Genomic DNA, 14,555 nt, shown 5'->3' with positions numbered 1-14,555 from the left:
TCTGAGAATCTTAAAGTTGGAAGACGTCATAGATAACATCTAGGGCTACCTCATGCTCAATGCAGGATTATAGAATCTTAGACTTGAGATGTACTTGGAGGTCTTAAGCCAGCTCCTGCCCAAGGCTGGAATCCTCAGACAACCCTATACAAATGGCTGAAAACCTCCAGTAATGGAGCACTAAGCATCACCCGACCCTTCCAGCATACTTAGGGTTTCAGTTGATGAGAAAAATGCTGGAGTTTTGGCTCAGCTTATAAAGTACTGCAGTGAAATCTTCAGGTTCCCGATACCTCCAGATTTGTTTGAGTGCCTTTCACTCTGTTTTGCTATTAATCCCAGATTGGCTACCCCAGGACCTCAGCCAGTCCAGTGAAATAACATGATTCAATAATAAACTCTATGTTGTGCTCCTTTTTTGCATTTGTGTTTGTGGAGGATCATGTTTTGCCTCTTTTCTCCCAACCTGTCCAGATTCTAATGCAATCTTTTTCTGTTTTCCTGGATGTTGGCCAGACCTCCCAAATCTGTGTCATTTTCAAATGTGATAAGCAGCCGTTAATCCCATTATCCCTTTTTATAGAAATACTGAATAAAAATGCACCCCAATATAGATTCTGTTGTACTCTCCAACATAATGTAAAGCCATTAAGGCTGACTCCCTGAATGTAATTAGCTAGTAACTTATGAACCCCCTTAGTATAGCTCTATCTCAACTACATTTTAATAGCTTACCAATGGGAATGCTATGGGAAACCTTGTCAAAAGCTTCACATCTATCAACATCATTCCTCTTGTCTATTAAAGTAGTTATCTTTTCAAAGAAGATAAGATTTGTCTTACATGATCTATTTTTGATAAAGCCAACCGACTCTTAGTCTTCAAGATGCTTACAATGCCCTGTTTTATTATCTAACTTTAACATCTTTCCAGGTATTGATATTAGGTTAACTGGTTAGTAATACCTGGGATCCTCCTTTCCCTCCCTTTTTCCTCCTAATAGTAAGGAGGTAGGAGACCCAAGTGCCCACCTCAGCCTTTTTGGAAGAGAAAATTATCATCATCATCACAAGTCAGGAATTTATTTGACATTTTGCTTTTGGCAAAGTCAGTCTGCTAACAGATGTAGTTAAAATCTGTAATCACAGCAACTTCACAGAAGATATACAGTCTTTCTAGATGCATACAATGCATCCTAGATGTATAGGAAAATAATAAAGCCTATCATGAAAGGAAGCATAATGTTAGGTATTTTCTTTGCATATGAGCCATCTGTAGTATGAAAAGTAGGACTGTGCAAATCTTTCCAAAACAGTGCTTTGCAATGCACAGGTGCATGTGAAGTGGTTGTACATACATACACATATATATAGATATAGATAGATGCTGAGACAATCAAAATCAGCTCTGAAGCAGCCACATGAGCCTGGAAAAAGGCACACCTGCTGTAATGATTTGGAGAAGTACTTCACCTGCACTCTGATACATCACCAAACACAACCTCGGAAGGGTTTGCACAGCCTTCACGGAAAGGCTCTGCAGACAGTAGGGGCAATGCTGTACTGAATTACCCGTTACAATATTTGTATTTGGGATTTGTACTCCATGAAACCTTTTGCAGTGTGACCATCTTAAAAATTACCTCATAATTATCAAGCTGTCGCTACAACATTTAACAATGGTATGTTCTGCATATGGACTCTTCCAGGCTGATACAAGGATTGTATTTGCAATATAATCTAACCACAACCTCAGCAGTTCCAGAGGAACAGCCCTGGATTCCTGATGATTGCCAAATATATGGCTTGCATATGTATATGCATAAGCACACAGTAGTACCTCTGAAGGCCACTAGAATCTCTTCCCAAGATGCTTGATACCCAACTGCCACAATTCTGCTATTGTCGCACAGTACTTTGTTTGGAGTGGCACTGCAAAACAAGCAAACATCTTATTGCGTTCACATTGGAGCATTTGGCCCATGGATTTCAGCATCAACGCTGTTCTTGGTAGAAACAAGAACGGCACAGAAACCAAGGAGACCATGGAAGCTGAGGCTACAAAATATTGGTTATCACTGCATTCAACTGTGAGATGTGGGAGGGCATGAAGGAAATGAATGTCATACTGATGGCAAATGGCATGCTGAGCAGAGACAGCTGGTTGGCAAGAGCTATCTTGCAACAAAGACCTTCACAGCCTACTCTCCATATATGGCACTGGCAGAATAGTTTCTATAACTAAAGATACAGATAATTTATTGTTTGCATTTGGATAAGAATGCTCCAAATCGGCACTTTCTGAACTAATTAGAGAATGGGAATGCAATTATCCTTTGGCACTTTACACTTTTCTGAATTCAATGATACAGTGTCTGGAATGAAAAAACTGTATATTATCGAAGGTGTCCACAAAGATAGACATTCATGAAAAAGCATACAAAAATAAGCAAAACTACTTGGAAAAGCATATATTAGTCAGATGTAGTTACAAAAATGAATAAAGTAGGAAAAGGGAACAACAATGCAAGCAAATTTTGCTCAGGGTTGCTAGGTTTTAAATTTTCAACAGAGGCAAATTACTGGGTCTTGGGACATTAAGCTTTCAATACAGAAGAAGGATCGCCTTTAACACAAGCAATTTCTTGAAGGATCCATGAAAGATAAAGGAAAGGGGCTTCAAGGAAGGATCTAAACTGCTTTCACCTTCCGCAGCTACCACCAATAGGTCTATTATTGAGTATTGCTATGGTAACATGTTCATAACTCCTTTTTATACAAGGTATTATGCACATGGACTATAAAAACATTCCAAAAATTTAGCCAGACAAGGAGGGGTTATTAAAAAATTCCTTACTTTGTTCCTGGCTAAAATAAAAAAGGCTCAGTAACCAAAATATACTAACTGAAATACAGAAAAGTCTATATATAACTCATAATTAGCTTATTGTTAAGACAAGCTAGTTGATGAAAAATGGACTGTATTAATTAATTAATTAACAGGATCTCCAGCAATAAATTACATGAAATCACCTGGACACAATTTTAGATTTTTCTAACTGCTGCCTTCAAAGAAAACTGATTCCGCCTACACTGAATATCACTTTCTGAAATATGTACCAACTGATGTGCAATACTGAAGTAAGTAAAATATTTCCTTTTTCCTATGGGTCTCTATCTCCCAATCAGTTTTGTTCTGAGTCTGAGAGGCTGCACTGTACACGGAAACATCTAGTGAGAATTACATGCTGTGAAACTATACCACACAAGAGAAGATTTACAAAGGAATTTAGACTGTTTTCTTATAGAACCCATGAAATTGCATTCAGTATTAGCAGTTAACCACTCTATAATTTAGAAATTACCAACCGTGGCCATATCTAGAGCAGTAGAATTTGTGACTGTAAGTCATGCCTTTATTATCATTTGACTGGACTACTGTAATGAGCTTTGCATGGGGCTGCCTCTGAAGACCACTCAGAAGCTGGAATTGGTGCAGAAAGTGGCAACTAGTTTGTTAGCATGCATGCATTGCTGTTGGCATATTACACCAATACTATAGACCCTGCATTGACTTCCAGTGGATTTCACGGGGTAATCTGAATCCATAAACATGATGGAATGCCCAACAGACCTAGGAATATACAGTAGAGGAGGCAGCAAGATACTGAAGGCAGGAAACAGGGACTTTACAGAAAGGTTCTTGAGTCCTGGGGTGGGTAAGGGGGAAGTGTGAGAAAGAGCCTCACAGAAACTTGACTTAATTACACTAGGTGTTAAGTTGTGTGGAATAATTACTTTGGCAGGCTTTCAGGGTTCTGTTACATTATCCTACAGGCAGTAAAGAGTTTTTTAGAAATCCGGGTGATACTTGCTTCCCGTGCATGCCAGCCTTGCAGGCATTGACAATACAGGTAGTCCTTGTTTAGTGACCACAATTGGGATCAGCAATTCAGTTATTAAGCAAAGCGATCACTAAGTGAAACCATGACTGTGCTTACGATCTTACTTCAGTTTTCCTTTGCTTTACAGACCTGTGAAGGTTGTAAATGCAAGGATTGGTCACAAAATTATTTTTTCATCACTGTTGTAACTGTGAACCATTGCTGTTCAAGGCAGTCCATAAATGAGGACTACCTGTAAAGCCCTGTAAGGCTTGGTACCTACATGCAGGACCACCTTCTCCAAGCAGAAGTGATCTTTCACTTTAATGGTTTCCCAGCATGGTTTTCCACATTTTTGAGGTGAGGAGGACTGAGGCCCAGAGACAGCATTCCTCTGGAGGTTAGATTAGCCCCTCTTTCTGGAAGCTGGGATAATTTGGGATAATGTTGTGTTTTACTACTTCATATTCTTTTTTATTAGTTATTTATATTTCAAATTTAGATACCGCCCATCTCACGAAAAAGTGACGCTTGGCGGTTCACAATAAAACAACAATAAATATTAATTAAAATACAATAAAAACAATATAAAAATACAGTAAAAATAGAATAAAACCAAACACATACACAAATAATAATATCTTCCAAGATGTTGATGATCAGTAAGATGTTAACATATGGGAACATCTTCAAGGTGCTAGCCACCCCCAGGGTTGGGTGCCCCTTTTTCTGCCTCATGCCAGTTGTCAGAGCCAGGTCTTGACTGCTTTCCAGAAGGACAAGAGAGTTGGGCCCTGCCTCACCTCTGGGGGGAGAGTATTCCATAGGGCAGGGGCCACGGCAGAGAAGGCTCTCTTTCTGGACCCCCTCAGTCAACATTCTTTCATCGATGGGGTCCATACCATACCCTCTCTGCCTGACCGGGTAGGACAGGCAGATATAATGGGGGTGAGACAGTCCCTCAGGTAACCTGGTCCCATGCCATGTAGGCCTTTAAAGGTGATAACCCTTTAAAAGTATCCATTTGTAAGAAGGAATACAGATACTAAACTCCAATTTAAAACTTTAATGAAGTCATTTTCCTTACCAATAGTTATTTAAATCAAGTAGAAATAGTCAAAATACTCATAGGTATTTTAAAGGACTGATCTCCAGATATGTTTATATCTGAATATTTCCCTTGTGGATTACAACTCATACTTCCCCTCTGAAGCAGATCCTGTTAAAAGCTGTATAGTCTTACTAGGAGTGTGTCAAATGATTATCTGTAACATTTCAACAAAATAAAAATGTATTGGCTGAAAGAGTGACACTAACTGGGTTCTCCATGTTTTATTAGTCAGGCATAATGCTATTAAGATTTTTACACTCTATTTATATATTCTTTACAGAGTAAATAACTAAAGAGATGTCCTTTCCTTCAAGGAGTCATGATTCTTCTGCACTGAGAAGAACAACATTTCCTGGTTTTAATATTTAAAAATCAGCTTCAGAATATCTAATCTTTATGGATCTTTTGTGGATAAAGCTGTTTAATATACTCTTCTCTCTCTTTTGAAGCCTGCACATCATCAGCAGAATCATCAGGGACTAGAGTCCCTGAAACCAGCCTGATAACAAGAATCACTAAGTATTAATTTATTTAAATGTATTATATTTATAACCTATCTTTCTTCTGGGAGCTCAAATGATCCAAGTGGGTTCTCCATTCATTCTAACTCAACATCAGTAAGATGTGAAACTGGTTGGACTAAGTTTTTTAGCAATTATGAAAACCATCCATCTTTTGGATACTCTCCAGGGACCAATTTGTGGGACCACTGAAACCTGGAGTCAATGTTGAAGAGGGCAATTTTGGCATATTTCTGTAATTCCACCCCTGATATTTCAATTGCTCTTCCTGATTACTATGATTTACTTGAGGCTTATACATTATAGCAGGAGCATGAAGGAGGTACAGCAGGACCAGATAATGAATGGATGGAAATGTTTGTGGCTATCTCATCTTCTGAAGCATCAGGATAATTTAAAGATCTGGGCAGATTTCTGCCTTGCTACCTAACAGTCCTATTTGAAAAGAAGGCAGCATGCTAATACATCCATATAAATTACCCAAATGAAAGTGTCTTTAATTCTATGAAGATACTCAGATTCCACGTGTGTCTGAGTATGGATGAGTGTGGATGAACATCATATATGCATATGCTCACCTTGTCCCTATCATGTAGGGTTATCTCTGCAGACCTTCATATATTTAGAACAAAGGCCTGAAAGTAAGGTTTATAACATTGTAGCAGACAACTGAGCTCATAGGATGGCTGGAGATCCCAAAGCTGCTATGTTAGAAAGTCTCTGGGTATTCACACCCAGACTCCTCCTGATTTAGGATAATGGCTTGGTAGTTCCCACTGCCACCACTTATTCTCACTTGATGTCCAGCCCCATCTCTCTTAACATTCCGCAAGTCTCTCAAGACCTGGCTATGTGACCAGGCCTGGGGGTCCCAGGGGACCGGGGATATTTTGCAATGGCTCCCTTACTATGATTAAAATCATCCTCTCCTGCTTTGTGTGTTTGTTATAGTTTTAATGATTATTTTTATATGCAGTTATGGGTTTTTAATAGAGTGTTGTATGCCGCCCAGAGTCTATCTTTGTGAGATGGGCAGCTATATAAATATGATCAACAATCAATCAATCATTCAATAAAAATCACCTAAACCTGGTATGTGTGATTACAAGATAACACTGCAAAAAGCAAATAATCTCAATAATGCAACCTCCTGGCCAAGAAACATAGAGAGTATGACTAGATACTCTTTGTTCTGTCCTCAGCAGACATAAACAAAATACAACTTCATCTAAAAAGAAGGAAAAATAACATATAAAACGTATTTTTAACATTAAATACTAAAAACACAAACAATGCTGAAAAAATATGAACTACAGAGCTGCTGGCAACTTGAGTAAAATGATCTCAAAGAAAATCCAGTCTCCAGGCAGATCACAAGATGGTGGTGGCCTGCTCTGTAACAGCATGAGATACAGAGTTTCCCATTAACATTATTGATTACAGGAAGATCCTACAGAGGAAAATATAACTTTTGGAACCCAGTCTGAAATACCCTTAAAGATAGTTCCCTGCTATCTAAAGATAGAGATATGGAAAATTAGACTTAGCCCTACACATATCAAACCAAGCACAATATTCTTGGCTAGCTAGTTTATTTATTTCTATTGAAAGAGAAGACTTCTTGAAGCAAATTGAATTATCCTCTGCTTCAGAGTTCCTGGATTTCTCCAGGTTCTTGAGAGGTTCCAAGCTTTCTTCAGAGGTTGTTGTGGAAATGGAAGCCACCTCCCACCCCCACCCCCACCCCCACCCCCCTCGGTTCCTTATCCAGCCTCTTTCCCCAGCTTTTTCAGAGTTCTGCTCTTGATTTTTCAATTAGCAAGTTTTTCTATCTCTGGCAGAGGGATGGAGTACGGGTATCTGTCTTTGTATGCATGCCAAGAGTCTCTCTCTCCCACTCATGAAAGATGTACTGGGAATGTCTGCACTACAGTCTGCACAAGGGGATGCCAGCTAGTAAGGGAACTCCATTCACAGCAGACAAGTTTGGTTGAATGCTTCCAATATAACCCGTGGACAGGGATTTACCAAGATTTTTCATTCTGGGAAAGTTTGTAAAACTTTCAAGTGAATACGCTTACAAAACTCCTGCAAAGATCTATGCTCAATACACAGACTTACTGAGGATCCCTTCATGTTATCATGATAATGTATGCTCCCTAATTTTCATAACTTGTAAGTTTGGGTTGAACATCCATAGCTGAATACTCTAGGATATGAATACATTCAAAAATGACTGCATTCTGGGATGGGTAAATTAAATAGCAATAACTAGCTAATTAATTTGTAAAATGAAAAATAGATTTGGGCACAAATTTCAAAATGGATTTGGATGCTTTGTAGGTAAAACAAATCTACTCTAAATTAGGAGCGTGCTATAATGCAAAGTTCTAGAATATGCACTCATTACACATACACATATACAGAATATATATGTGCATGTGATATGAACTCTGATACATGGGCCGGGAAAACTTACCAGGTGGTGCTGTGCCTGTCTTTGGTGCTGGAAGCAAACTCCTGCGGGCAACTGGTGTGCTATTTGATGCCTGCAGTGAACTTCTGCTAGCCCCCTTAAGTGCTTCTTTAGAGGGCTCAGCTGCCTTAAGAATGATTTGCTCTTCATTTCCAAGGCTTGAACCTGCAGGAAACCAAAAGCATTCCAATCAGAATTCCATTAAAAATAGATGTGCACCTGGTGTACAGAAACGATAACATTATTAATGTCATAGAAAAATCAAAAAGTCTTCTGTTATTTTAAAGAGATGGCCATCTTATGCATATATGGTGAGAGGATTGACTCAGTTGGGCTCTGTAAAATTTTAAATTCTGTTAAGAAAAGGTACCCATTTTAAAAGGGAAAAAACTTGATTAAATAAATTGAAGCACATATGAATTGGCTGCAGCTATATATGCCAGCCTTCCCCAACCTGGTCTCCTCCAAATGTGTTGATAAGTTCATCATCAGACAGCATGGCAAGGAAAGAATGATAGCTCAGTACATCCAGATGAGAGTAGCTTGGGAAAGACTTATTTTAATGCTAATTTATTTATTAAAATTTTACACCAGCCAACTCCCAGCAACCCTGGGCGGTTCACAAAAACACAGAGAACTATAAAATAATATAATAATAAAAACAAAGAAGAAAAGATGGCACAAACTGAACAACAGTCAAAGCAAACCCACATTACCCAGAAGGGGGCTTCAATCACAGAGGGGAGGTGACCTAGTGCTCTCCAAAGGTTTGGATTACTACCTCTGTGATCGATGGTCACACTGCCTGGGGCTAACGGGAGCTGCAGTAGGGAGGGTATGAACTTGCTTGCCTGTGAATTTCACAAGGTCTGCAGCTTTCTTTAAAAAGAAGCTGTGTGAGCCTTAATTGAAAATAGTGTATCTAAAATCTATGTACATTCCAGCAAGCGCATTTGATCTTTACCAATAATGTTAAAAATTGAAAACGAAAGGAATCCACCTATCTTCAAAAGGGAAGCAAAAATTACAAGCTAATAAGTAGTCAGGAACAGAAGCAAATATTTTTAATGTTTAAACAATGATGTTTTTTTGCAAGATGATAACCATGCACCATGAATTAACAGCCAGTAATTAAACCTAGTCATCTCAAGTTACATTTCAGATTGTATACCTGTCTTATTATTTACCCACCTCCACTTAGATTTAAACAGGAAAACAACCATTTATCCCACGAAGCTGTCTCTGTCTCTGTGTTTTACAGCTCAGGCCTCAAACAGATAGGTTGTACAGTATTTTCAGGCTCCAAACAGGTTTCTTGGAACAAATTATATACAGTTCCCTGGCAGCTCTTAAATTAATTTGGCCCCATGTTCCTTACCTAGTCCTAGATAATAGTAGGCGAGAGTTAATTTACTGGGACTGAATGTAACAGTGTCGGCTTCTGAAGTATTAAAAAAGGAAACTGGATCCAGGCTGTGGATTAACTTCTTCACAAGGCCAACCTGTGAAGCAGCTTATGCTGCTTCTTCACAAGGTCAAATGAACAGCTTACACCTATACCTCAACTTCAACAACCACAATTAGCTTCGGTGTGATTTTTGCCACCATTTAAACATGACATCACTGTGAGGGTCCTCAGTGAGGCACTGGGCAGCCATTCCTGAGAATGCTTTCCTGCTGTGATTGACACTCCAGCAAGTTCTCAGTTAGGACTCCCAGAGCCAAGCTCTGATTAGTGCCCCTCACTACTCAGCTTTTCTTGCTGCAGTAAAACAGATAATGTGCCTCTCTGAGGTGGACAGCAGCCACAGTGTTTGCTCAGAAACAAGTACTGTGTATGGCAGTGTTTCTCAACCCTGACAACTTTAAGATCTGTGGACTTCATTTCCCAGTATTCCCCAGCCAGCATGCTGGCTGGGGAATTCTGGGAATTGAAGTCCACAGATCTTAAAGTTGACAAGGTTGAGAAACACTGGTGTATGAAAGAGAGGTGGACACCACCAGTGATGGATACCACTGTTGCATAATGGAGCAGGAAGACCTTTCTTATAATAATCCTCTCTCTGAGGACCGTTCAGACTGCGGTTTTGATAGGTGATACTACTCATATAAAGGCAAGAGACAAAAACAGCGGGGAGAGAATGACAAGAGGAAAGAGACAAAGAAGATAGTAGCCGTTTCAGTCCTTCTGCCTGCTGAGAGACAACACTCTGCCTCTACCTCTGCATGACAATTTCTGTTGACGTGACAAGTATGTCAGCACCTATTTCATCTCAGATAGGCTACCCACAGAAATCTTAAACTATTCTAAGGCATTGCTTGAACAATAAGTTCATGTGGACAGTTTACCTATCGTTTTCTTTTGCCTGTTTCTCTCTGGCAAATGTTTTTAAATATTCAACTACAATAGAAGCTCCCTTTAAGAATGAAATGTTTTTGTGATTATTTGCTAAGTAGAACGACAGATACTTTTACTGAAATCTCCTAACTCTAACTCCCAGTCTCTTAGTGTAAATTTATTATACAAAAAACATTTCAATTTACAAATCTGGCTTCCTTCCAAATGAGACGTCATTCTATTCGAAGTATGAGGTGTCAGGGGAAGTGACATAATCTCTTCTGAGAAGACTCTTTAGTTACTTAAAAGAGGGCAGAGAATCTTTTCAAACTATTTCATACAAAATAGAAAAAAGATATTAGGAACCTTTGATAAACAACATAAGCTTTGAGTAATTAACGTGTTATTGGGAGAAGAAAAAGAAGGCTGGCTGAAACATGACCTACTTATTTACCAAGAAAGAAAGAATTAGAAAATGCCCATTTCATGTAACCCAGTGAGACTATCAATGTATGCATTTCAGGTCTTCGTACATATCGAAAACACAGTGAGAACAAATGCTCTCTGGAAAAGAATGTAAGAATTTAAAATTATTTTATATTATAACCGGAGAAGGCAATATTGAAGTCTTGAGGGAAATGTTGAATTGAATACAGTAAGAAATGGATTACAAGGATGCTCCTAAAAGTAAGGGGGACAGGGAGATTATAAAGGAAAATTTGTGATGCTGCGCCTAGTCCAAAGCAGGAAGTCTAGAATTAGACTCAGTGTATATAGCAAATTATTTCACATCATGTCAGACTACAGTACTGGGTGATCAATCCTGATATTGTTTATACTGCCTAGTAGAAACTTCCCAATGCTTTTGGCACAGAATATTCAAAATTTCTGCTGATTTTTTTTTTTTTTAGGGCATATTCCAGGGAATGAATCTGGAGCCTCTCCTTGCAAAGCATGAGTGCTACGACTGAGCAAGTCTGGCTCTGGGTGAGGCAGCTTTTTCAGAATAATTAATAATTTATGCTGTCTCCAATCCTAGAATATTTCATTTATTTAGATCTTTTCCCCCAAGGACCCTGAGCAAGATAACATACTGTAACATTTTTAAAAAGGGTGCTTTCGGTGATCAAGTGAACAGACAGAGAAACCAAAGCTTTTTTTCCTGGAAGAAACTGTACATGTAGCTCAGCTTGCAAAACATATACATGGTCTTTGTTGCACTAATTTGCTTGAAAAGGCAGCAAATAGATGTGAGCCGGATACTGACTGAGCTGGGAAAGACAGAACTCTGTGTCCCCATATTCCAAGCCAGCTTTTTCCCAACCTGAACAACCTGCAGATGTGCAGACTTCAACTCAACACATCTGGAGGTGGCCAGGTGAGAAAAATCTGTTCTAAGCTAGCCTGCTGATATCAGGTTCAATGGAAGAGGCTGTTTTCAAGCCAAATCCAACCACCAGTTTTCTGTATCTGTAACAGGGGAAAGAGAGGAATCCCCTTGTCCCTTGTAACATGTGAGCCCTGCTGATCAGACCATTAACCTTTTCAGTTCAGCACTCTGTGCTACTCATTGGCTAACCAGAATATTCAGGATGCTTAAACGTCAGTCAGCCTCTGATGACTGACATTATCAGTCAGATGATGATGATGGTGATCTTGTCAGATTTAGCCAGCACAGCAGGGCCAACGCTGCTGTTCAGTTTCACCGCCCCTAGTCAATTTCACCGCCTCAGGCGCAGGCAGCGGAAAAGAGGAAGTCAGGTGAACTGCAAGTTAATTGCTGGCAGATGGCGGCGATTGACTCTGGGCAGGAGCAGATGCTTTGTAACAAAGCCGGCTTCCCTCGAGCGCCCCAGGCAACGCAAACCGCAGCGGCTCAGAAGCGCAGCAATCGGCGAGCAATTAAGAAGCCCCGGCTTAGCCTGCAGAAGAAAAGCCCAACCAACTCAACAACCCCACAAACAAAGGACAGCAATCAGGGAGACAAAGAAACACAGCTGAATCTGCCATTTGGGCGAGTGGGAGAATACCGTGGGCAAACCAGTAACCCAGGCAACGGGGAGAAGGGCGGGAAAAAGGGGATAACTCTGGGTCAAGGAGGGAACCCTATAAAACTGTTGTATGTAACTGTGCCAAGCCAACCCTGGCTTTGTTTGTATCTAGCTGCATTACACCCAAGTAAACTTCTTTGGCTGAACCTGTGTTTCGCGAGAGTTTCATTCGGCGCTGAATGTGGTAACTCTTATAGATCTGACATCAGCTCAGCCAGGGAACAATATTCCTGTTCCAGAACTGAACTTCTTCTAAGGAACAAGAATTAAAAGATACACAGAGCTGGCAAACAGTCAGTTGGGTATGGGTGGGATGTTCCAATAACACAGAATGAACTGTCTAGCAATTTGACCCAACATATGAGTATTGAAGGAGAAAATATTGGATACAATAATACCATTTATACTTCTCTGTGGAAGAATTTTAATGAGCAGTCCTGAATTCCAATTTTTTCTTTAGCCACACCAAAGTTTTAACATGTCACATATGCTAAACCAGTGCAACAGATTATCAGTTCAGTCCTCCCCAAATGCAAATACTTACAGTTGCATGTAAAAGTGTAGGCAACTCAGGTTAAATTGTATGCTTCAATAAATCCTTAAGTGACCAGAAACGGACACAATGTCCACTGGGTACAAAGTTAAACACACCATCTTTCTGCATACTTGAGTGCATACTTATTATTTGTGTGTAGATATCTACAGATTCAAAATAAGAGATTAAGGAATATGATAGCGGTTACAAAAAACAGACTGAAAAGTCTGTTCTGCCCTTGCCTTATTCCCCGTCTTCTTATTTTGAAAAAGCATAGAATTTGAGCATAGGTGCCTAAATTCTAGCCTGCAACTATATTCACACCTCCCCAGCTTCTTAGCAAAAAATCCTTTCAGTCTAAATTATATGTGGGTGGGAGAAGAGTCTGTTGACCAGAGAAATTATGTGCTGATTGGAGAAAAGTTTTTATTCGGAATACTGCTACTTATTTGTTTTACTGTTGAAAATTCCCCTTTCCAGTTCATGTTGTTACTGCTGTAGAACATAACTTTTGGACTGGAGTAGGGTTATGATGTCACAAGGCCATGCACGAGCAGTGGCAGGTTATGAATTTTCTTTGGGTGGGGATGTTAATATCCATTATTTCCTCCCCTGCCTCCCTGAGTAATGTATATTTGGGCAAGAATAATACATTTATGGAAGTTCAAGATCTGCTAGAGGTATAGTAATTCTTATTAGCAAATTTGTGATAGAACAAGCAGTAATTCAATAGGATATTTTTAATATTGGTGATTAAATGTTTAATGAACGTACTATTATGACCCTACCAAGGATTTTTCAGATATATTACCTAGAGTAATATTGTACACTTTTTCACTTTGTCTATAGAGCATTTAATTATGGTTTGAGACTTTAATAATGCTTCTATCCCTTATTAGATTGCAATTCTATCTCACTTTAGCTATAGCTGGAAAGTACTGCAAGCTTATATATTAGAATTTACCCTGGTGATTATAAGGTGATTATTCTTCTTCACAGAAATAATATACTTCTTTTTCCCCATTTCCACATCATAATTGTTTTCATCTAGATTATTTTCTTGTATCTCAATCTTTTAACTGAATGGATTAATAAATGTAATGTAGGTAGTATTGCTATATCCAATCAATCCTCTGTAATATCAATTCCTACAAAACTGAGTAAATTCATTTTTTTCTAGATGGCATTTAAATATAGCATTATTAAAAGTTCTACCTTTTATGAAACACATTTCTTCTTATAATAGTCTTCTTATAATTCTTCTTATAATTGTCTTCTTATATAATAATAATATAATGCCACTTGTTGCATGACCTAATGTTGGCCAAGCTTTAGCTGTCAGACAGATGGCCTCACGTTTGACTCTTGAATACTTTGGTATACAGAGGAGTTCATGGTGGGCTCAATGACTGCAAGGTGTCCAGGTCCTGTGGCTGCAAAACAAGCCCAAATTATCACCCCTGCACCACTGTGCTTGACAGTTGGTATGAGATGTTTGTGCTGATATGCTGTGTTTGGTTTTTGCCAAATGTGGCGCTGTGCATTATGGCCAAACATCTCCACTATGGTCTCATCTGTCCAAAGGACAGTGTTCCAGAAGTCTTGCGATTTGTTCAGATGCAACTTTGCAAACCTAAGCC

General features: G+C 39.2%; 1 protein-coding gene across 1 annotated transcript in view; it reads right to left on the bottom strand.

Moving 5' to 3' along the window:
* MTUS2 (microtubule associated scaffold protein 2) overlaps nt 1-14,555 on the bottom strand; it is a 181,815-nt gene that overhangs the window by 74,239 nt on the left and 93,021 nt on the right. Inside the window, exon 4 of the mRNA XM_088140698.1 lies at nt 7,995-8,156. Coding sequence (XP_087996824.1) covers nt 7,995-8,156 — 162 coding nt within the window. The remainder of the gene's footprint in view (nt 1-7,994; nt 8,157-14,555) is intronic.

This window comes from Python bivittatus, unplaced genomic scaffold (genome assembly GCF_059951505.1).
Source record: "Python bivittatus isolate LINGU-HERP-01145 unplaced genomic scaffold, Pbiv_v1 ctg000340_np1212, whole genome shotgun sequence".
In the NCBI taxonomy this organism is placed as follows: domain Eukaryota; kingdom Metazoa; phylum Chordata; class Lepidosauria; order Squamata; family Pythonidae; genus Python; species Python bivittatus.
Note: the sequence above shows the minus strand (reverse complement) of the source record. Positions and strands in the feature narration are given on the sequence as shown.